Source organism: Amphiprion ocellaris, chromosome 7 (assembly GCF_022539595.1).
Source record: "Amphiprion ocellaris isolate individual 3 ecotype Okinawa chromosome 7, ASM2253959v1, whole genome shotgun sequence".
NCBI classification, from domain to species: Eukaryota; Metazoa; Chordata; class Actinopteri; family Pomacentridae; genus Amphiprion; species Amphiprion ocellaris.
Genome location: NC_072772.1, coordinates 38973186 through 38999398, shown reverse-complemented (window position 1 = coordinate 38999398; position 26213 = coordinate 38973186). Strand labels below are relative to the sequence as shown.

Below are 26213 nucleotides of genomic sequence, written 5' to 3'. Positions count from 1 at the left end.
AAATTCAATTAATCTGCAGAACTAAACAGGAATCAGCTGAAAATTCACCTGGAACCCTCCGACAGGTAAAATAGATCCTTAAAAACCTGCAAACAGCCATCAATTCACCTGGTTATTGATCAGATTCACCTGGTTATTGATCAGAACCCCTGAGCTCAAACGAAAACAGTCGGACCCTCAGTCTGATCTCCTGAAGGTTGATTCTTCAGATTGAAACATCAGAACAGAGTCAATTATGTTACTGGCCTGGTCTAGCCCCGCCCCCTTCCGGTCATACGTTCTCCTTCCGGCGTGTTTCCGGTCTTTGAGGCTCTGCTGCTGCTGATTGGTGGATTAGGTGCAGCTGTTGGAGCCTCACGCCTACAGCTCATACAATCAGCCGCTATAAAACCGGCTTCACAGATCAGAGGACGTGGGACCGAACTGCCTCAGCCCTGGAGAGACACCGGGACCCTGCAGCCGCCAGAGCAGCCCGTTCTGCCCCAGCTGTGGACCCCTGCCGCCCCCCAGAGAGAGGATGACGTGGACCCTCCCACCGGACTCCTTCCCCCGTTCCAGCGAGTGAGTGCTGGCCCTAGTTAATTTTCATTATTATTTTGAACAATAAATTCTGTTTTTTCCTGCCTTCCGACTCCTCTGACGATCTCACTTTGAAATTTCACACGTCCCTTGCTAACTGATCGTTTATTAAAGTCATACTTTTATAAATTAATCACTTTTTAGAGCCCAGAAAGAATTAAAATGAAGATTAAAAAATGGACAAAAACCGACAGTCCAGAAACTGAACCTGATTTAAAGATTATTTCATATACATCTGATTAAACATAAATCTGATTAATGGTTTAATATACATCTGATTCAATATAAATCTGATTTATTCAAATCTGATTAAACATGGATCTGATTTAACATAAATCTGATCTAACATGGATCTACTGAATAAGAGGAAACCTAAAAACTTGGACCTTCAGGATCCTGAACTTGAACAGTTCCTGCGGTTCCGTCCAGCAGCCAGCAGGGGGCGACTCAGGAGAAGAAATCACATGGTGCAGAAGAACCAGGACCAGGACCAGAACCACAACTACAACCATAGGATCCAGTTCATCTCTGCAGACCAGCTGATCACAGCTTTGTTCACTCAGTCTGCTCAGTTATTGATCAGTTATTGATCAGAACAACATGAGGATTCATTTACAGAAGAAAAACCTGACAGTTTTTAAATGAATAAAACCCCTAATTTCAGATGTTCAGGATCAGTTTTAGCTTCATTTATGTCCAGCATCAGAGAGGAATCATTAAAAGTCAGATCAGTCTGATGCTGATTAGAAAATATTTCTTAATCAATAATCTGCAGCTGATCAATCAATGACAATAAAATCAAACTGATCAGTGTTTATTAGTCCTGTTCTAGACTCCTGGTTGGTTCTTCAGTCGGTTCTGATCCTTCAGAAGTCTTTGTCATGGTTGGAGGTCATTAACCTTCTCATGAGTCTTTGTCATGGTACCCGTTGCTGCTAAACTCCCACAATGCTCTCTGCTCTAAAATGACCTGCTGATAGTCCAGTTTTTATCTAAATACAGTGTAGAGATATTCAGTACTAATACTACTACTACTACATCTACTACTACTACGACTGAACTCTTCTGGTATCTGAACAGCTACCTCTTCTACTACTACTATTTCTACTACTAACACTGCTACTACTAACAATAATAATAATACTTCTATTTTCTGGAACCTGAAAAACAAAAAGTCGACAAGTTGCAGCAGTTTGGAAAAAAAAAGAAACTTTATTTGGAAACATTATGGAGAGAAAAGAAAAAGTATTTTTAGAGTTTTTCATTTGTGAAAATCCTTTTATTTACTATAATACAGAGCGGATGTTAGAGTGGCCTGGTTTGTACACCGGATGAAACCGGAAAACAGCTGATTGATAGAAACTACAGACCAACAGCTGAACCTTTGTTATCCCACAAAGAAAAGACGCTTCATCCACTCACAACCTCCGTTTGGCTTCGTCCCGTCACTGCTTCTAATCAGATCAGATCCATCCAATATCCTTTAAATCTCAAATTCAGATTGTTTAAAAACTTTTTATTCCTCCTGGTGTCCTCTTCAAACTGTTTCTAACACCTGACTGTTAAAACTCTCCAGGTTGGTGTTGTTCATGAATTCCTCCAGTTCAAGGCTTCAGATTCTCCTTCTGACTATTAGTGGTTGAAAATGTGAAAATATCACATTAGAATTGTACAAGTTTCACATTTGGAGGCTGGAACTGACAGATATTTGTCATTTTTGTTCCTGAAGCAGAGAGAATAAATCAGTTTTCTGCAAATAGAATCCCTGTTTCACTACTGGAGGGAAAATATTTCTAGTTTTATGATGTAAAAGTGGCTTTGAGGGCTAAAAATGTAAAAATATCACATTTATACCAGACAAACATTTGGTGTTTTCTGCAGACAATGAAAATATAGAACGGAGGTAAAGTTAATGATCTAGAAGTGGTTTGAATGGCTCAACGTTAGAATTATTAGAAAAGGAAAAGTTTGAATCTTTAAACAGTCGAACATCCTGAGAGCTAAACGTCCTAAAATCACTTTCATCAGCAGAACCACAAACATCTGGAACCTTCCTGGAACAAACGATGAAAATGTTCCAGTTTTCTGCTGACAAAGAGTTTCTCAGCTGGAGGGGAAAAAAGAGCTTTAAGACGTAGAAGTGGTTTAAACAGATCAGTTAGTGTACAAAGACTATACTTCATCTGGAGTCATAGAGGACACGGTCCAGCAGATCTACGATGGACAGATCTGTTGGATAGATCTACATTCATCAGCTCTATATTGAACAGCTCTACGATAGACAGATCTATGATGGATAGAGCTACATTCATCAGATCTATGTTGAACAGATCTATGTCTGAGAGTTGAACTGAACTTTTTTCCTGTTTCTCTGGATTCTGATTTCATCCCAACATTCAGTTTAACTTTAAACTCTTTAGAATTAAACCTGAAGCAGCAGAAGAACAAACAGGAACAGAAACCAGAACCGATGATTTAAAACTGGAGACAATTTCATCTAAATTTAAAGAAAATCTCAAATTAAATAAATTCAGTTTTTTATTGAAAACTTTATTCCACATTCAAACAATTGATCCATGAAATCAATCAGGAACTGTTCTGATCATGGATCAGTTTTTCCTGGTTTCTTTCAGCTGATGGATCCAGATTAATGGCAGTTTTCCTTCAGGAGGTTCAGACTGAATACTAGTAGTAATACTACAGTAGAATACTTCTGTGTGTATAAATATCTGCAGTACTGCAGTATTTTCTATAAACTAGAGTTTTGATCTGAATCAGGTTTAAAGAGTTTAGATGAAAATTAAAGTTTCATTTTATTTTCTGTTTCAGTTAAACGACGATGAAGAAAAGAGCTGAGAGACTTTAATGTGTGGGACGAGCCAAACAGTTATTGATCAGGTATTGATCAGGTATTGATCAGTTACTGATCAGTTATTGATCAGTTATTGACCAGTTACTGATCCGCTAACACTCTCATTCACACAGCATCAGAACAGGTGATTAATGTCCAGGTTATAGTCCGTACCCCGTAGTTCACTAAGCAGCCTCTGCTGATAATTCATAGATTTATACTTTATATACTTCTGTCCTCTATTTAGGGAAACTATTCCACAAACAACCAAAAATACGAGATTAACCATTGGTTTGTTGATGGAGGAGGAAGGAAGCGATGAAGAAACGTTCCCTTAAACCACCACGAGCTTCAGAGTTTCATTTTTTAACTTTTAGTTTCTTTTTTGTTGTTTCACTAAAGTGGCAAAAACAGAGACATGCAAGTTTCCATCCAACGAACCGGCAGAAGAAACGAAGAGCGAAGGAGTCGAGATGCCTCCAAGTGGTTTCATCATCATCATCATCTTTGTCCTGCTTCCCTTTTTCCTTCTGCTGCTCCTCAAACACTCAGCAGACACAAACCATAAAAAAATACAAAAACTAACATGACAAACATGAAATTGGTGTTTGGACCTTCATCGTCCTCCAGATCCGTTGTCCTCCTCCAAAAATAACCCAGATGTCTGCAAGTCCACGGATCTGCTCGCTGCTTCAGCCACCAGAAGAAGAAGAAGAAGAAAGGTTTCCTGTGCAGGAAGACAAACAGTGGATCAGTTGGTTCAGCTCCTTCAGGAGAACCTCTGTGCTCAGCGTTGCTATGTGCCCACAGGAGACTGGACGTGTTTGATCAGCTCACAAGTCCTCAGCTCTCCAGAAGATCTCCAGAAGCTCTTCAGAAGATCTCCAGAAGCTCTTCAGAAGTTCTCCAGAAGCTCTTCAGAAGGTCTCTAGAAGTTCTTCAGAAGCTCTCCAGAAGTCCTCCAGAAGCTCTTCAGAAGCTCTTCAGAAGTTCTCCAGAAGTTCTCCAGAAGTCCTCCAGAAGCTCTTCAGAAGCTCTTCAGAAGTTCTCCAGAAGTTCTCCAGAAGTCCTCCAGAAGCTCTTCAGAAGTTCTCTAGAAGCTCTTCAGAAGATCTCCAGAAGTTCTCCAGAAGTCCTCCAGAAGCTCTTCAGAAGCTCTTCAGAAGTTCTCCAGAAGTTCTCCAGAAGTCCTCCAGAAGCTCTTCAGAAGTTCTCTAGAAGCTCTTCAGAAGATCTCCAGAAGTTCTCCAGAAGCTCTTCAGAAGCTCTTCAGAAGATCTCCAGAAGTTCTTCAGAAGCTCCTCAGAAGATCTCCAGAAGCTGCTATATGAGCGGGTCAGGCGGCAGCGTGTGCTGGATCTGCTGGATCTGCTGGGGCTGCAGCGGTGGAGGTAGCTGCAGCGGCAGCAGAGCCTCCACCATGTTGTGGCAGTGTGGAGGCGGCGTCCCCTCGCTGCTGGAGCTCTCGGCCACCTCGCCGCCATGGAAGAAGTAGTCGCTCTGCAGGATGAAGGACTCCACCACGGCCTGATTCAGCTTGGTGGTCGACAGCGTGTCCTTGTTCTCAAAGTCGGGTCTCATCAGCGTCGGCCAGAAGCAGATGGAGAGATTATCAGCCGTCATCAGGTTGGTTTTACTGTGCTGGCTCACCCTGACAACGGAGACACAATGTTTAAACAACGTCAACACAACGTTTCAACAATGTCAACACAACATTTTAACAATGGCAACACAACGTTTTAACGTCAACACAACGCTTTAACAACGGCAACACAACGTTTTAACAATGTCAACACAACGTTTTAACAATGTTTAAACAGATTTTTCATATTTAGAAAAATACATCGTGTGGCCTTTTAAACATCTAAAATATTGATATTTCACAGAAAAAGTGGTAAAAACAAGTTAAATAAAGAATGAATAGACTTTAATCAGTGAAATTACGAATCATTAACAGTTCATTATTAATGTTCCAGGTGTGCAGCTCCAGATGTTTTACCTGTTCAGGTGTGTGATGATGTATTTAAAGACCTGGTAGTTCACCGACGGAAACTTCTTCACGATCTCACGCAAAACCTGCAGACGCTCCATGTAGTCCATGATTTCTGACACACAAAATACACAATAAAACAATAAAACACATAGAATACACTATAAAACACACAATAAAACACTCCTAAAGTCCACTAACTGCTGGCTCTGACTCTTAAAGTTCATGAACTGTTGGTTCTGACTCCTTAAAGTCCAAGAACTGTTGGTTCTGACTCTTTAAAGTCCAGGAACTGTTGGTTCTGACTCTTTAAAGTCCAGGAACTGTTGGTTCTGACTCTTAAAGTCATCAGGGTGGAGCCACATTCTGATAGCATTAATCTGATTCTTTAACTTAAAGCTGCGGTCAGATTAAATCAGCATCTCTGTGACGGTAGATTTGGTTTTATTACACAATAACAATAAAGGATTCTGAATCTGAACTTCTGTCCTCTGAAGCAGCAGGTTTCAGGACAGATCTACTTGGTGGACAGATATCTTACTGGCTGCCTCCACCAGCTCCGGGTGCAGACTGTAGGGGATCAGTGGGTCAGGAAGGTCGGTGAAGAACGCCTTCAGAGCTCCAGCAGCAGCGTTCACGGCCACGTCCATCGCCACAAAGTCGATGCTGTGATCTGGAGGACAAACACACAATCAGCTGGTTCATCCTCTGCAGGACAGACAGGAAGCAGAATCTGGGCAGAGCTTCAGAGTCACATGACCAGGCCTGAGGACCTCCAGGTAAAACCTGGAAACTGTCAGGTTCTTCTCTGTTCCCCTGAACCACTCCTGATGTTCCTTTAATCACCAAAACTCTGAGCAGGAAACTACACATAAATCAGAAAACATTTAAAGAAAGAAAAGCAGCAGCAACCAAACATCATGAAACTCAAATCAAACATTAAACACAGAGTCCTGCTGATAGAAGAATCTGAGTGCTCCTCCTTCATTCTGGTTCCTCAGAGCTGCAGGACTTTAAAATGAACCATAGTGAAGAAAAAACAGACAGAAAATTAAAACTATATAATTATTAAACTGTCCTCCCATAATAATAATAATAATAATAATAATAATAACAATGATAATAATACTATTATTATTATTATTATTATTATTATTATTATTATTATTATTATTAATAATAATAATAATAATAATAATAACAATAATAATAACATATTACTACTGTTTCTAAAATGTTTCTTTTAAATGTATTGTAGCACTTTGAGATTTTATATGTAAAGTGCATTATAAATTAAAGGCATTATTATTATTATTATTATTATTATTATTATTATTATTATTATTATTATTATTATTATTATTATCATTATTATTAATAATAATAATAATAATAATAATAATAATAATAATAAACTGTCCTCCCATGAAGTTGTGAATCTGTTATTCAGAATCATATTATTTAATGTTTACAGTTCACTTCTTAGAGGTTGATGTTTTCTAAACCTGTAAATAATCTGAAGAAACATGTTCAGTTGTTGATTCTACAAACAGAAGTAACTCCGTAGTAAACTTAGAGCAGCTTCCATGTTCCAGGACTTACAGTGGGTTGCAAAAGTATTCACACCCATGACCAAAACTCAATTTCTCAGAACAGAACAAAGCAAAAATGAGTTTCACCTGTTTATATGAAAGGAAATAGCACAGACACAACAATCCATCACTGTTTTTGTTCGTAAGCACTCTTTACTATGAATAGATTGCAAAAGTCTGTATTTCATTGTTGCAAAAGTATTCACACTAAGTCATTAAGTCACAGTCAGTACTTGGTTGCAGCTCCTTTAGCAGCAATTACAGCTTCCAATGGCTTTGGATAGCCAGCAACGAGTTTTGCAATGGTCCTTGGACAGTTTTGCCCACTCCTCTTTGCAATACTGCTCCAGCTGAGTCAGGTTACTTGGTGACCTTCGGTGGACGGCAATCTTCAGATCCCTCCACAGGTTTTCTATCGGGTTGAGATCTGGGCTTTGACTGGGCCAGTCTAGAACCTTCACTTTCTTCTTCCTGAGCCATTCTTGTGTCACTCGAGCCGTATGTTTTGGATCATTATCCTGCTGAAAGGTGAACTTCCTCCCAAGGTTCAGGCTTTTTGCAGACTTGAAGAGGTTTTTCTCCAGGATGTCAATATATTTCGCACTATTCATAATCCCTTGCACACGGACAAGCTCACCAGGACCGGAGGAAGAGAAACAGCCCCAGAGCATTATGCTCCCACCTCCATGTTTCACGGTAGGGATGGTATGAGCCGGATCATTAGCTGTGTTGGCTTTGCGCCAAACGTACTTCTTGGTGTTCAGGCCAAAAAGTTCTATTTTCGTTTCATCTGACCAGATCACACTTTCCCACATCGCAGGAGTGTCTTTCAGATGTGTGGTAGCACACTGCAAACGAGCCTTGAGATGTTGTTTCTTCAGATATGGCTTCTTCTTTGCGACACGCCCATAGAGACCTTCCTTGTGTAAAGTGCGGGATACTGTGGACTTGTGTACGTTAGTCCCAGCACCCTGGAGAGACTTCTTCAGGTCTTCAAGAGTGACGGAGGGGTTTGCTCTGGCTTCCCTGAGCGGTTTCATCTTGCCTTTTGCCGTGATCTTGGAGGGACGCCCTGTTCTCCGGAGGTTCATAATGGTACCATGGCGCTTCCACTTCTGGACCAGTGATGCAACAGTACTTTTTGGCACATTGAGTGAACTTGCGATGGCTACATAGCTTTGCCCATCTCTATGCCTCTCTACAACTTTCTTTCTCAGGTCTTCTGACAGCTCCTTGGACTTCATAACTGTTGTCTGCTGACAACCATGGGATGACTGTGGACAGGTGAATATTGGGCACTATTTATAGGGAGAAATGAAGCCTATACAAGTCACAAGTGACTGAATACAGTCCTGTGACACTGTGATGCAATAGTTTATAGTGTGCAATCATTTTTGACTCAAAATAACATCTTCGGTGCAAAGGTGTGAATACTTTTGTAACAATGAAATACAGACTTTTGCAATCTATTAATAGTAAAGAGTGCTTACAAACAAAATCAGTGATTGATTGTTGTGTCTGTGCTATTTCCTTTCATATAAACAGGTGAAACTCACTTTTGCTTTGTTCTGTTCTGAGAAATTGAGTTTTGGTCATGGGTGTGAATACTTTTGCAACCCACTGTATTCTGCAGGTGTTTCTGTTTCTCTGCAGGTTCACTTATTGCTTTATATTATATTACATTACATTACATTATGCTATATTATAATATATTATGTTATGTTATGTTATATTATGTTATGTTATGTTATGTCACATCCTGGGTTCATGTAAACTGATCAGGGATAATGAGAAGCTGCTGCAGGGAGCTTTACCTTGATCAAACAGTTTCTGGATGTTGTCCTGGTCCGTCTTGTTCCCGCTGACCCGGTACAGACCTTCAGTGGTCAGACCTGAAACACAACAGCAGACCTTCAGCTCTCATTAAAAAATGGAGAACATTTCTCGATAAAACAATCTCATAATTCCTCCCTGAACGTTCTCCTTCTAGGGTTTAAAACAGCATTCAGACTTCATTCTGTCTAATTTATGTCTCATTAAACACCAAATATTCGGTTTTCTTTCTTTATCCAGCTGAACATCTGGTTTATCCAGCGGAACATCTGGTATATCCACCGAAACATCTGGTATATCCAGCGGAACATCTAGTATATCCAACTGAACATCTGGTTTATCCAGTGGAACATCTGGTATATCCAGCTGAACATCTGGTTTATCCAGCTGAACATCTGGTGTATCCAGCTGAACATCTGGTATATCCAGCGGAACATCTGGTTTGTCCAGCTGAACATCTAGTTTGTCCAGCTGAACATCTGGTTTGTCCAGCAGAACATCTGGTTTGTCCAGCGGAACATCTGGTTTATCCAGCTGAACATCTGGTATATCCAGCTGAACATCTGGTATATCCAGTGGAACATCTGGTTTGTCCAGCTGAACATCTGGTATATCCAGCTGAACATCTGGTTTGTCCAGCTGAACATCTGGTATATCCAGCTGAACATCTGGTTTGTCCAGCTGAACATCTGGTATATCCAGCGAAACATCTGGTTTGTCCAGCGGAATATCTGGTATATCCAGCGGAACATCTGGTTTGTCCAGCGGAACATCTGGTATATCCAGCGGAACATCTGGTTTGTCCAGCGGAACATCTGGTTTAAGATGGTTCCAGTTCTGCTGCAGTGGAGCTATGAGATAAAACATTCAAGTTTCAGCTTCCTTTACTTCCTGATAAACTCTAGAACCTCTGGACCTCCAACAGAACCGCATCCATTATCTTCTCTCTGGAGTGAACCAGGACTCGTGGAGGAACTGACCCAACAGACGTGAACCATCAGATGGAACAGAACCAACATGGGACCTTGAAAGCATCGGATCAGCTCATTGGATGAAACGTTCTGATCTCATTCAGGAAGTCATTCTTTTAATCTTCACTGACCAACCAGCAAAACGACAAACTGTTTAAAGTTCATGGAAATATTTCTACGGCTGGTTCCTCCTCATATGGAAAATATGAAGCTCTAATTAGATCTAATTAATAATCAATTAATTCAGATCTAATTAATAATCAATTAATTCAGATCTAATTAATAATTAATTCAGATCTAATTAATAACTGATCCCAGAATAGGAGTCTGTTATTATTTATCATTGGATTCTCAGATTTACTATTCCTCTGATGTCCCTGAACGCAGCATTAACCTCACAGTGACCCTCCAGGCCAGAAATCCTGGACTTCTGAAGACATCTGACTCACAACAGGATGGAACACACACTGTAACACACTCTATAACGCACACTATCACACAGACAGAAAAACACACAGACAGAAAAACACACTATAACACACACTTTAAAACACATACAGACAGATGTGAAGGGAGGAAATTGTGTAACAGTGTACATATGATTGTATGTTGGGATCTGATAGGATGGCTGAGATATGATCTAATATCCTGACACACACACACACACACACACACACACACACACACACACACACACACACACACACACACACACACACACACACACACACACACACACACACACACACACACACAAACAGTTGTGTATCCTCTCCTGTGTGGTGGTTCTCCCACCAACTGGCCTAATCTCCATCTGTGGGATGCTGCTGCTGCTGACCTTCCTCCAGCCCACTGCTTCCAGCTGCCCATTTCCATCAATCTACTCTGCATCACCCTCACTATACTTGATTTGCTCATCTACATATTTTTGAATTTACCACCAGCTATATATGTAGTATATTTAATGCCAGAGCCATACACCATAGCAGTAAACTATAATCAGTTTCCATGTTAGTTGTACTTTTGTTGGAAGAATTATACTGAGGTTCATTGTGGTTATCATTGAATGACTGTAAAGGTATCTCTATGCATATGTAAGCACTTCTTGTTGAGAAGTACATGTACATTTTAACTGTAATCTGTATGTACTCACAGTAAAGAACAGGGTTAACGTGTTCCATATGATAAGATAATGCATGTGACACTTTCTCTGACACTATTCTCTGTTAAACATATCTTATGCTGACGTATGATGCTGCCCCATGTTACATGACTGTTTGAAACTAAATAAAAGACGCAGAGGAGATACACTCTTCGGAGAAGGAAGGCTGCAGCAGCGGTGCGTGCAGTCTCTATCTCCCCTTGCTGCAAGTAAAAGATCTGAGCTCGTGAGTACTGTCTTTCCTTCCTGTGCTGAGCGTGGGTATTTTCAGGTTTGCATGTATCATCTGTCTTATCATGCATGTATTAAACTGTGTGTTTTATGGTCCTTGTGTCCCCCCCACCTCTCTACCTCTACCCCTCTACCTCTACCCCTCTACCTCTATCTCTACCTCTATCCCTCTATCTCTACCTCTATCCCTCTATCTCTATCCCTCTACCTCCATCCCTCTACCTCTATCCCTCTATCTCTATCCCTCTATCTCTATCCCTCTACCTCCATCCCTCTACCTCTATCCCTCTACCTCTATCCCTCTATCTCTACCTCTATCCCTCTACCTCCATCCCTCTACCTCTATCCCTCTACCTCTATCCCTCTATCTCTATCCCTCTATCTCTATCCCTCTATCTCTATCCCTCTATCTCTACCTTTCTACCTCTTCTGTCCCTCTCAACCCTCCCTCCAGCAGCAGATGGTTCCCCCACATTAGAGCCAGGTTCTGCTCCAGGTTTTTTCCCTGTTAAAAGGGTGTTTTCCTGCCACTGTCTCCTTAGGGCTGCTCTGGGGTTCAGGCATATGGGTTCTGGAAAGCGTCTCCAGACAATTTGACTGTAATTGGCGCTATATAAATAAAATTGAATTGAATTGAATTATCTATAAAGCCTCTCTCTCTACCTGTCTCTGTGTCTCTCTCCTGATTGGCCGGCTGCCACTGTTATTTTATCGCCACGACAACCATCTGCTGTGGACAGAGACAGGAAGTCGGTTCAATATGAGAAAATCAATGATTGGCTATTTTTACCTCCTGTTGACCACAGAGTCTGACGATTAAACTGTGTTTAGATTTACAGACTGCAGCTGATAGCACTGAACATCTGCAGCAACAACTGGAAGAAATGTTTAAACTCGCAGAGGGTTCAAAATGGAGCAGAAAATAGATTAATAACCCCGATTAATACCAGAAAACAGATTAATAACCCCGATTAATAATATCCCCGATTAATACCAGAAAACATTAATGACCTCGATTAATACCAGAAAACAGATTAATAACCCCGATTAATAATATCCCCGATTAATACCAGAAAACATTAATGACCTCGATTAATACCAGAAAACAGATTAATAACCCCGATTAATAATATCCCCGATTAATACCAGAAAACATTAATGACCTCGATTAATACCAGAAAACATTAATGACCTCGATTAATACCAGAAAACAGATTAATAACCCCGATTACTACCAGAAAATACCAACAGCTGATTAAGGACAACTAACACACAGACTGGAACCTGAAGGCATCACACACAGACTGGAATCTGAAGGCATCACACAGACTGGAACCTGAACGCATCACACAGACTGGAACCTGAAGGCATCCACTATAACACACACTTTAACACACACACACACTATAACACACACTTTAACACACACACACTATAACACACACACTTTAACACACACACCCAGTAGAGATTAACTGCGGCTGTTTTCTTCCTTCAAACTAAACTTTATACTCTATTTGACGTTTTGAAGGAAACTTTTTATCTTTAATTAAACGCATTTTATCTCCGTTGGTAAAATGTCCAGTCAGATTCTACAGGACGCATTCTGACTGATCAATAATCAGTTAATGATACCTACTGATCAATAATCAGTTCAATGACAGCTACTGATCAATAATCAGTTTAATGACAGCTACTGCCAGCAGGAAGAAGTGATTAAAATGTAAACATGAATATTCATGAGCAGGAAGCTGCCCAGGGGCATCATGGGAACTGTAGGACCGTCTGCTGCCTCATTATTTACACTCACAGCTGAACGTTAGTCAGACTCAGAGTTTAAGAGAAGATGAGGATATAACGGGAGCAGAGTCAGGAGAGGAAACGATGGAGTTCTTCACCACCTGAAGGAAAGGAAGTGACATCACATCAAAGGTCCAGTCAGGAACACCAGAACCACTGAGGCTCCACCTCTAAGTCAAAGATCTGAACGTCTAAAACAGCGACTGAAAGTTAGATAAGATAAGATAAAGTTCTTTATTTCTCCCCACTCCAGGGGAAATTTACATTGTTACAGCAGCTTTATTTACAATATATACAAGGGTGGCAAAATTTTTTAACAGAAAAAATAAAAATAAAAATAAAGTTTAAAAGTGCAGAGATGTGCAGTGCAAGAATGTCAGTGCAAATTTTATGGTTTGGGGTGGTAATGATATAGTCCAGTTTATGTTAACATCAGCCAGTGATGCTGATGTTGTAAAGTCTTATAGCAGATGGGATGAAGGACCTGCGATAGCGCTCTTTCTTGCAGGGTGGATGTCTCAGTCTGCTGCTGAAGGAGCTGCTTAAAGACCCCACAGTGTCATGCAGTGGGTGAGAGGGATTGTCCATGATGGATGTGAGCTTTGCCAACATCCTCCTCTCACCCACCTCCTCTATGGAGTCCAGGGAACAGTCCAGGACAGAACCAGCCCTCCTGACCAGTCTGTTTAGTCTCTTTCTGTCCCTTTCAGTGCTCCCTGCTCCCCAGCAGACCACTGCATAGAAGATAGCAGACGCTACCACAGAGTCGTAGAATGTCCTAAGCAGAGTCCTGCACACTCCAAAGGACCTCAGTCTCCTCAGCAGGTGGAGACGACTTTGGCCCTTCTTGTACAGGACCTCTGTATTGTGTGTCCAGTCCAGTTTATTATTGAGGTGAACACCCAGGTATTTGTATGTGTCCACCATGTCAATGTCCAAACCCTGGATGTTCACCGGTGCAGTCCGGGGTGTCCTCCTCCTGCGGAAGTCCACGATCATCTCCTTCGTCTTACTGGCGTTGAGCTGCAGATGGTTTCGCTCACACCAGTCCACAAAGTCAGAGATGACCGTCCTGTACTCCCGCTCGTCCCCTTCAGATACGCACCCAACAATGGCTGTATCATCGGAGAACTTCTGGAGGTGACAGCTCCCAGAGTTGTAGTGGAAGTCCGATGTGTACAGGGTGAAGAGAAAGGGGGAGAGCACTGTCCCCTGTGGGGCCCCCATGCTGCTGACTACCACATCAGACACACAGTCCTGAAGCCTCACGTACTGTGGTCTGTTGGTGAGGTAGTCGATGGTCCAAGCAGCCAGGTGACAGTCTACTCCTGCTCCTTCAAGCTTTACCCTAAGCAGAGAAGGCTGGATGGTGTTGAAAGCACTGGAGAAGTCAAAGAACATGACCCTCACAGTGCTGCTGGGTTTCTCCAGGTGAGTCAGTGATCTGTGCAGCAGGTAGACCACTGCATCATCCACTCCAATGTTCGGTTGGTAGGCGAACTGCAGTGGATCCAGATACTGGCTCACCTGGGGACGGAGGTTCTTGAGGACGATCCTCTCCATGGTCTTCATCAGGTGAGAAGTGAGGGCCACAGGTCTGAAGTGGTTAGGCTCCCTGGGGTTCCTGGTCTTAGAGACAGGAACCAGGCAGGAAGTCTCCATAACAGAGGAACCCTCTCCAGACTCAGGCTCAGGTTAAAGATGTGCAGCAGCACCTGACAGAGTTGGTCTGCACAGTCTCTAAGGAGTCTGGAGCTGATTCCATCAGGACCTGCAGCTTTCCTGGTCTTGATCTTTTTAAGTTCACTTCTCACCTGATCAGCTGTTATGGAGAGGCAGGGGGAGGGTGGCAGGGGGAGGGGTGATGGTGGTGGTGGGGGGTGAGACGAGGAGGGGTGATGGGGCTGTATGCGGAGTCCGGAGGTGGTAGAAGACGGGGATGGGAGGAGGGGTGCTGTTGGTGGTGTTGGTGGTAGAGAGCTGAGGTGTGAAGAAGGAGCTGGCTGGTCGGTGCTTTGATTAGAGGGGGGAGGAGTGGGAGCAGAGTCGAATCTGTTAAAGAACAGATTCAGCTCATTGGCCCACTCCTGGCCTCCTGCTGCAGCTCCCCTCTCATGGCCTCTGCTGTAACCAGAGATGGATCTCAGGTCTCTCCAGACCTCCCTTGTGTTATTGTCCTGCAGGTGAGATTCCATCTTGGTCCTGTAGCTGGCCTTGTCCGCCTTGATCTTCTTCTTTATCTCCTTCTGCACCCTCCTCAGCTCCTCTTTGTCCCCAGATCCAAAGACCCTCCTCTTCTCCTTCAGCAGGGCCTTCAGTTCCAGGGACACCCAGGGTTTGCTGTTAGAGAAACACCGTACTTTCCTGGTCGGTACGATGTTCTCTGCACAGAAGTTGATATAGTCCGTAACAGTGTCTGTCAGTGCATCAATGTCCTCCCCGTGTGGACCACACAGCACATCCCAGTCTGTGGTCTCAAAGCAGTCCTGCAGCGCCTCAGTGGCCTCGTCAGACCACTTCTTCACATACCTGGTGGTGGGGGGTTGTTTCTTCACCATAGGTATGTAAATGGGCTGCAGTCTCACCAGGTTGTGATCTGAGTGGCCCAGTGGGGGGAGGGGTGAGGAGCTGTATGCATCCTTGATGTTTGCATACAGCAGGTCCAGGGTTTTATTGTCTCTGGTATGGCAGGTCACGTACTGGGTGAACGTGGGGAGAGTGGCAGAGAGCGATGCATGATTAAAGTCTCCTGAGATGATGATAAGAGACTGAGGGTGAGATGTTTGCAGCTGGGACACTACACTGTGGATGAGTTCACAGGCTGCAGCCGCATCAGCCGAGGGAGGGATGTACACAGTAATGGCTATTACATGTGAATACTCCCGGGGCAGATAGAACGGACGCAGACTGACCACCAGTAATTCTACATCCTTAGTGCAGAGCTGCTCTTTAACGCTAATGTGTCCAGCATTACACCATCTCTCATTCACATACATCGCGAGGCCCCCACCCTTTCTCTTACCACTCTCCCTCGCGTTCCGGTCCGCTCTGACCAGATGGAATCCGTCCAGAGTTAAAAGTGAGTCCGGAGTGAGTTCGTTCAGCCATGACTCCATGAACATCATGAGGCTGCTCTCCCGATACTCCCACTGCAGCCTGGTCAGCGCCGTCAGTTCTTCCATCTTATTCGGGAGAGACCTCACATTCCCCATTATTACGGATGGAACGGACGGCTTGTAGCGTCTCCTCTTCTCCCGACGCTTCAGTCCTGCCCGGCATCCTCTCCTCCTTCTGCGGAGCTCAGCTGGGATGTCTGGTCTCTCCCACGACGGCGGCCTGGCCTGGCTCAGCGCCAACAGCTGTTCCCGACTGTAAACAATGGAGCCATGGCTGAACGGGTCACCAGATGCGGATTTAAAAAGTTCCGAAGACAGTAGTAAACAAAGTAGGGAAAACGCTATTTGCACATCCATGTCTGTCCCGTACAAAAGCGTCACCCTACTTGCTGAAAAGAAAAACTTAAAAAGAGAAGAAAACTACAAAAATAACTAAACAGACCTAAAGTTAACCGGAGCTGCTGTAACTAGCTGCCGCTGGCACGGCGCCATCTTGGAAAAAAAAAAAAAAAAAAAGTTCCTCAGCTCCTCACACAAACCTTCAGTTCATTCTTTAATAAAAACTAAATCCACTGACTGAACACTTTCTGGTTTCTTTCCTCTGTGACGGAAAGCTGAAGATCTCTGGACGAAACCAGACATCTGAGGAAACTGTGATCCACATTTCACCATTTCTGACCCTGATTCATCCACAAATGAATCCACATTGGTTGGGTTTGTTTCTGTCAGACTGGAATGTCTAAAGAAATAAAAGTTAGATCTGATATGATCAGTGATGTGCTGCAGCTTTTCCACCCCAGGACCCTAAAAACACCTGATTTATTCATCAACTGACCTTCTAGAACCTTCTAGCACCACAAACCTGCTGATGGGGCAGTTAATACACAGCTCTGACAGAAACCAAGTCTATAACAATAATGATAATAACAATAATAATAATAATAATAATAATAATAATAATAATAATAATAATAATAATAATAATAATAATAATAATAATGAACTAATAATAACAGTAATAATAACAACAATAATGATAATAATAATGATGATGAACTAATAATAATAATAATAATAATAATAATAATAACAACAATAATAATGATAATAATTGTGAACTAATAATAATAATAATAATAATAACGGAGTATATCCGTATTAATAATAATGTCCCAGTAAAGAGGCTGATTGGCTCTCTAACTGTGATGTCACTTCTTGAATATCCACTGCAGCTCGTTTCAGATCACATGATCAGATCACGTGATCAGATTACATGATCATCAGCAGCAAAACAGGAGTGAAAAGGAAGACAGAACACAACTACACACACACAATACAGGACACACAAACAGGAGAGAGAAAAGGACGTCAGAAGGACTTGAAAAGGACAACTAGAACTGGACACGCACACACACTGGAACACACACACACTGGAACACACACAGAGGATCAATAACGTTCAGTCTGGACGGTGTTTTCTCTAAGTTTTTTTTAGGTGTTTTTTTGAACTATGGGTCTTTCTGTATTTTTCTAACTGTATTTTTCTAATTGTGTTTTTCTAACTGTATTTTGTACCTGTGTTTTTCTCACTGTGTTTTTCTCACTGTATTTTTCTAATTGTGTTTTTCCAACTGTATTTTTCTAACTGTGTTTTTCTAACTGTGTTTTTCTAACTGTATTTTTCTAATTGTGTTTTTCCAAGTGTATTTTTCCAACTGTATTTTTCTACCTGTATTTTTCAGTTTGTCTAACTGTATTTTTCTAACTGTGTTTTTCTAACTGTATTTTTGTTTTTCTAACTGTATTTTTCTGTTTTTCTAACTGTATTTTTCTGTTTTTCTAACTGTATTTTTTAATTGTGTTTTTCTAACTGTATTTTTCTCACTGTATTTTTCTAACTGTTTTTCTAAATGTATTTTTCTAACTGTTTTTCTAACTGTATTTTTCTAACTGTTTTTCTCACTGTATTTTGCTAACTGTGTTTTTCCATCTGTATTTTTCTACCTGTATTTTTCATTTTTTCTAACTGTATTTTTCTGTGTTTTTCTCACTGTATTTTTCTAACGTTTTTTCTCACTGTATTTTTCTACCTGTATTTTTCCTCCTCAGTGGCAGCCAACGGCAGCAGAACCATTTATTAGAATTATTCCTCCAGCTCTGACATCCCAAACTGCTCGACCTCCGAGTCTCATTGCATCGTTCAGGAGCTGCTCAAAGAGCGGCTCAGAAACGTATGAATTATTTTTATAAAATCTGTTTCACTCCAGTGAAAATCCTCCAAACTCAGGAGTGAAGAAGTGACTTCAAAGCAGCTGAAAATAGCCAATAATCAGCTTTGTGTGAATCCTGGTGACACGCTGCTGAGGGATTCTGCTGCAGAGCTCAGAGGACGGGAAAAACTGGAGAAACCTGCTTCTCCAGAGACCAACAGACTGCACTGGGACCAGTACAGCAGACTGGGAACACCAGAATTCACATGTTCAGGCTGTCATCTGCTGAGAAAACTATAAATAATCATGACTTTCATTTATTGCTGTAACAGACTGAAGTAGGAAGATAAATTAATACAAACGCAGTTATGAAGCAAAATAAACCCAAATAAAGAAGAAAACATCCCATTAAATATGAAGATGGAAGAACTGACTTAACATCTGACCCTGAAAGACACCAGCAGGTCTGTCATGCTGTCTTTTAAATAAACTCTGAAGAACACGACGTAGATCAGAGTTTAATAAAGTCCAACAGGACAGACGTCTGGATTCATCCAAATATATTCAGTTTACTGTCAGGAAGGAGGAAATAAACCAGAAAATATGCACATTAAAGAATGACAGAATTTAGACTGTTTTCAGTAAAACTGACTAATCAATTATTAAAATAGTTGGAGATGAATGTAAAGGTTAAACTAAACCATTAATCTACTGTAGGAAATGTGAAGGAAAGCTTCAGGAGTTTAACAACACTTTCTATAGTTCTGGTGAATCACACTGATGTGGTCGGAGCTGGACAGATTTAAACTGATCTGGGGTCAGTTTCCACCAGAACTCAGATGTTTCTCCTCCTAAATGTCATGGTTCTATCTGCTGGACTGATGAAGTTCTGGAAAAGTCCATTAAAAAGTGATAAATCTGGACAACACCCTCTATGGAACTCTGGAAATATTCCCAGTCTGAAGGTAGAACTCTGATCACTGATAAAGTTACTTCAGATATAGAACCAGATGATCTGACAAAATCTATTAAATGTCATGATAATAATAATATTTAAAGCCTATAAAGTGCCTCCATGTATTTCCTTGGTGACGGCAGCAGAAAGCCTCCATCCATCCTCACATTAGACTAAGTGCTGGGAAGATAACAGCCAGCGGGACTTCCAAATGCATCAACATCAAAAAGCCATTTAATCACTGCTCTCCTCCTCAGAGCCAAATACCATTTCATGTCTCCGGGGAGCAGAAACATTTAATAAAACTTCCTAATCGAGACAGCGGCGGAGCGCTGTGTCCTCACTGTGAGCTCGCCTTCTGCAGGAGGTTTTATCCTCTGGGGCCAGACTCATGCTTGGTTCTTTATGTGAGCAGATCTGACCAACATCCCCCCCGTTGTTCTGCTAAAGCTTCGGCTTCAGGCCAGATGTTGGAAATCAGGCTGCAGAGCTGAAATCTAACTGCAGCAGGTTGAATACATGCAGCCTGCAGCCAGTGTTTTACTCTTTCTAATAGCAACATGTCAGCAGTTTGGGCTGAACAAAGACCAAGGAGCCACTCAGAGCTTCATCTGCTCTGAATGTAGCCCTCTGAAGCTGTTCTGAAGCATCTCAACATGGAGAGGAAGAAGAAAAAAAGAGTCAGAAACCTGATTCTACTGGTTAAACCTACAAACAAGCAGGCTTTCATTGTCAGTTCTTAAGGTTAAGATTTCACTGATCAGATGTTCTTTGTATTAAACAGAACTAACTGTGGGAACTGTCTCCTGAAGGCCACATGGTCCGAACATGAAATATGAAGAACCAGAGTCAGAGCCAGAACGAGAACCAGAACCAGAGAAATGCTGCTGTATTCATAAAATCATCTGAACATTGTTTTAACCCTCTGAAACCCAAACCTGGCTGGACAGATTCTCTGCTGAAAACTGCTGAAACAACACTGATCAGAAACTAGAGACAGAAAGAACTTAACTTTCCAACAGTCCATGAACTGATCATGGAGACGGAGATCTGTCTGGAAAACTAACCAGAATCACTGAAGTCTACATGTTCCTTAAATACTCTACAAAAATAAACTATTTGCAGCAAATAGATTTAGGAAAACCAAAAAGTTCTTCTCCTGGAGGACATTCTGCTGTATGGTTTTTATGGTGAATGTCCTGGAGGACTCTTAGAGGTTCTACAATAGACTCTCCTGGTGAATCTTCTGGAGATACTGATTACTCTTTCCTCCCTGAACCAGAGCTCTTCAGTCTGATTCTCTGTTAGATGTTTGTCCTGAGGATCTGCTGAAGGCGTGGGTTGCTAACTGTGAAGAAAAGCCTGATGTTCTCTGCTCTCTCCATTCATTCCTGTCTGTCTTTAAACCTCTTTCTTTTCATGCCTCCTCCTCTCAGCTCTCAGGTGTATTACCTGACCCTTCACCTCCTCTATTGACAGCAGCAGGGATTGAACTTCTTTCCGTCAGCTCTCTTTGTGTCGCTGCAGATGAAAGCCAGAGCTCAGTGTAGAAAATACAGAGCAGAGATCTGAGCTCAGCCTCATCCTGTCACTGAAACTGTGTCCATCTGAAAGCCTGATAACGTTAGGACGGCTGCCTTTAGAGGACTGTAAGGTCAGCACCTGTTAGTTCTCTTTCAGAGGTTCTCTGAGATCAGCCTTAAACTCCCACTCAGCCCACTGACACACAATCACAAAGACATGGATGAAGTCCAGCTGAACAGATTCCTGATGATTAAAACCCTCCTGATGTGATTCTGAAGGCAGGACTCCTTCTAACAGGAATATCTGAACTAATGTGTAAAAACCAGCACAAAAGATCAGAAGCTACTATGACTAATTCATTAAAAACTCTTCATCTGAGATTCAGCAGTGATTAGATGTGACACTGGGAACGTAAACTTTCATCAGTTTTCTTCAACTATAATCAGACGATGTCATCGATTAACAATGGATTGACCAATAAGAAAACTGACTAGAGTGGAAAAATGTTCTGAACGACCATTTAGCAGCTTTCAATGACAAACACGCCATTAATTACCAGCCTGGTGACACAAACCACAGCTTTAACTACCAGAACTCATCTTCTATTCAGGAGTTCTGGTTGGAGGTCATTAAGTAAAACATTAGTCTTTGTCATGGTGCCCGTTGCTGCTAAACTCCCACAATGCTCTCTGCTTTAGCTGTAGTCTGAGTGACACCAGTTACACAACCCACCAAAGAAACAATCACACAATCACAGCGCTACCAGCTACACAACCCACCAAATAAACAATCACACAATCGCAGCGCTACCAGCTACACAACCCACCAAATAAACAATCACACAATCGCAGCGCTACCAGCTACACAACCCACCAAATAAACAATCACACAATCGCAGCGCTACCAGCTACACAACCCACCATATAAATAATCACACAATCACAGCACTACCAGCTACACAACCCACCAGATAAACAATCACACAATCACAGCGCTACCAGCTACACAACCCACCAAATAAACAATCACAGCACTACCAGCTACACAACCCACCAAATAAACAATCACAGCGCTACCAGCTACACAACCCACCAAATAAACAATCACACAATCACAGCGCTACCAGCTACACAAAACACCAGATAAACAATCACACAATCACAGCGCTACCAGCTACACAACCCACCAAATAAACAATCACAGGGCTACCAGCTACACAACTCACCAAAGAAACAATCACACAATCACACCGCTACCAGCTACACAACTCACCAAAGAAACAATCACAGCACTACCAGCTACACAACCCACCAAAGAAACAATCACAGCGCTACCAGGTACACAACCCACCAAAGAAACAATCACAGCACTACCAGCTACACAACCCATCAAAGAAACAATCACACAATCACAGCGGTACCAGCTACACAACCCACCAAAGAAACAATCACACAATCACAGCGCTACCAGCTACACAATCCACCAAAGAAACAATCACAGCGCTACCAGCTACACAACCCACCAAAGAAACAATCACACAATTACAGCACTACCAGCTACACAACCCACCAAAGACACAATCACACCGCTACCAGCTACACAACCCACCAAAGAAACAATCACAGCACTACCAGCTACACAACCCACCAAAGAAACAATCACAGCGCAACCAGGTACACAACCCACCAAAGAAACAATCACAGCACTACCAGCTACACAACCCACCAAAGAAACAATCACACAATCACAGCGGTACCAGCTACACAACCCACCAAATAAACAATCACACAATCACAGTGCTACCAGCTACACAACCCACCAAAGAAACAATCACAGTGCTACCAGCTACACAACCCACCAAAGAAACAATCACACAATCACAGCGCTACCAGCTACACAACCCACCAAAGAAACAATCACACAATCACAGAGGTACCAGCTACACAACCCACCAGATTAACAATCACACAATCACAGCGCTACCAGCTACACAACCCACCAAATAAACAATCACAGCACTACCAGCTACACAACCCACCAAATGAACAATCACAGCGCTACCAGCTACACAACCCACCAAATAAACAATCACACAATCACAGCGTTACCAGCTACACAACCCACCAGATAAACAATCACACAATCACAGCGCTACCAGCTACACAACCCACCAGATAAACAATCACACAATCACACAATCACAGCGTTATCAGCTACACAACCCACCAGATAAACAATCACAGCGCTACCAGCTACACAACCCACCAAATGAACAATCACAGCGCTAACAGCTACACAACCCACCAGATAAACAATCACACAATCACAGCGCTACCAGCTACACAACCCACCAGATGAACAATCACAGTGCTACCAGCTACACAACCCACCAAAGAAACAATCACACAATCACAGCGCTACCAGCTGCACAACCCACCAAAGAAAAAATCACAGCACTACCAGCTACACAACGCACCAAAGAAACAATAACACAATCACAGCGGTACCAGCTACACAACCCACCAGATGAACAATCACACAATCACAGCGGTACCAGCTACACAACCCACCAAATAAACAATCACAGCGCTACCAGCTACACAACCCACCAAAGAAAAAATCATAGCACTACCAGCTACACAACCCACCAAAGAAACAATCACAGCGCTACCAGCTACACAACCCACCAAATAAACAATGACACAATCACAGCACTACCAGCTACACAACCCACCAAATAAACAATCACACAATCACAGCGCTACCAGCTACACAACCCACCAAATAAACAATCACAGTGCTACCAGCTACACAACCCACCAAAGAAACAATCACACAATCACAACGCTACCAGCTGCACAACCCGCCAAAGAAAAAATCACAGCACTACCAGCTACACAACCCACCAGATAAACAATCACACAATCACAGCGCTACCAGCTACACAACCCACCAAATAAACAATCACAGCACTACCAGCTACACAACCCACCAAATGAACAATCACAGCGCTACCAGCTACACAACCCACCAGATAAACAATCACACAATCACAGCGTTACCAGCTACACAACCCACCAGATAAACAATCACAAAATCACAGCGCTACCAGCTACACAACCCACCAGATAAACAATCACACAATCACAGCTACACACTTCCAGTCACACTTCCAGCCTCACACACATTTTACACTCTGTTGTGAAACCACCACACCACAAACTGCCATCATCACCTCACCGCTGTCTCTTAGTGGTTAGAGTCAGGAACAGCAGCTACTGCAACACACACAACTACACACAACTACACACACGCACACACACTCACACTCTCACACACACACACACACACACACACACACACACACACACACACACACACACACACACACACACACACACACACACACACACACACACACACACAGTAACACACACACACAGTAACACACACACACACTTAGAGGGATTAAAGCTAAACCTGTCAGCAGCTTCATGAAGATTCCGCTGAATATTAAAACACATTCAGAGAATTTTCAGGACATGAATTAACAGCAGAAAGAGCTCAAACGCTTCCTTCAAAACAGAACCAGAACCACTACAACAGAACCACTAAAACAGAACCATAACTTTTTGAACCAGAACAATTAAAACAGAACCTTTTGAACAAGCTGGCTGTGAACAGTTTATTTACTCCTTGTAGACGGTAAAATCAGTTCTACATCAACATCTCTAACAGAGAAAAAGCTTCTAATGAAATTCAGTTCAACAAACTGAACCACAGGAATTCAATGAACAGAAAACAGAAACATTTACTGTAAAATATAAAGAGGAGAATTGGTGTTTTTAGAGTTCAGTCTGAGGTATTTTATTATTTAATGACTTCAGCTGATTACTGATAGAAACTAACTAGTATTTTCACATTATTGTAAAACAGAACCAGAAATTTACTTCTATAATCAGGAACACAAGCTTTAAGTTGACAATTATGATTTGCTTTTAAATTGTAGCTTTTAATAAATTAATTCATATTAATATATATTTAGATATTGGTGTATTTTCACACATGATATTTAAATCCTGAAAGCAAAACCACCTTTTAACTTCCATGGAGTTATCTCAGCTTTAATCTGACTTCACCTGAAGCATCTGAGTTTAAATTATTAGAGTTTAATTATATTAAGATGATGCAGTATTTTATGTCAATCATCAAAATAATGTTTGAAACTTAAAATAAATTATATTTTGGATCTTGTAACTATGGATTTAATTACTTGAATTCCGCTGTTGACTTTAACCAGAGTGGGAACAAACTACGTCTCACCAACAAACACTGGACTGATCTGAAGAAACTCCACAGGTTCCAGGTCAGATTATTCAGAGTCTAAGAGGAGACTGAATCTCAGTCCTGAACATGGAACAGAGAGGACCATGTGAAAATACATAATGCAGCAAACTGATCAATCATTGAAGAGGTTTAAACATTCATGTTGGTGGTCCGCTCTAATATCTAAGTCTGTCAGAGAATAAACGCCTTCAACATGTCCACAGCAGAAACATCCACCTGAGGAATCTGAGGGAGAGGCCGACAGCTGGGCCACAGCCAGAAACTTACCCACAATGCACTGCAGGAACGAGTCCGAACAGGCTGCAGTCATTTAATGCTATGATCCATACCGTTAAAACAGGAACAACTGAGCTGTGAGTTCTTCATCTTTTAACTGTTTTATCCTGACTGAGCAGCTTTAATTTACAGCGTTTTATCATCCAGACACTCAGCTTCAACCAAACCAAGTCTGAGCTTTAAGTTGTTCAGTTATTCTCCAGGACTCATTTAGAAACCCTCCAAAAAGAACCTGTTAGTAGCAGATTAGACTGTTCCTGATGGACCAATCCAACCCTCAGCTGATCAACACTTTAAGGAAACCAGTAAATATTCACTGTAAACTGATTATTACAAATAATACTCAAACTAATTCATCAGATAGTTGATAAAGGAACAGTTGATCGAATATAGCTGCAGTTTTATTTTTCTAAAATGTAGTTTCTGTACTGATGTCTCATTTTTTCAAAAGCTGTTGATTATTTTCAGTATTTTCTTTTCATTGATTATTCGTTTGGTCTCTGACGTGATAAAATACATACAAAATAAAATACATTCAGCTGCCCAGATTATATCCAAAATGCTCCTGTTGTTCAGTTAGCAGCACAAACATGATAACATAAATGAAGCCTGTAATATACTCCAGCTATTTTAACCACAGTAAAGGTCTGATAACTGCAATCACTGGCGTTCCCACATGTCCTTACAGTTTTTTATTCCTGATCACAGCCTGGTGTTTTGAATCTGACTGTCTTTAATCATCTTCTACCATCCGATTGTGAAATCAAACCTCACAG

The 26213-nt window shown here is 41.8% G+C and overlaps 1 protein-coding gene across 1 annotated transcript in view; it reads right to left on the bottom strand.

The window, feature by feature from the left end:
* Nucleotides 1-1836: 1836 nt before the first annotated feature.
* Nucleotides 1837-26213, bottom strand: part of LOC111571830 (rho GTPase-activating protein 5) — a 40063-nt gene continuing 15686 nt past the window's right edge. Inside the window, exons 4-7 of the mRNA XM_055011969.1 lie at nt 8827-8904; nt 5962-6093; nt 5430-5535; nt 1837-5081 (exon numbers count right to left, since the gene is read on the bottom strand). Of these exons, the coding sequence (XP_054867944.1) occupies nt 4754-5081; nt 5430-5535; nt 5962-6093; nt 8827-8904 (644 nt within the window). The 3' untranslated portion in view covers nt 1837-4753. The remainder of the gene's footprint in view (nt 5082-5429; nt 5536-5961; nt 6094-8826; nt 8905-26213) is intronic.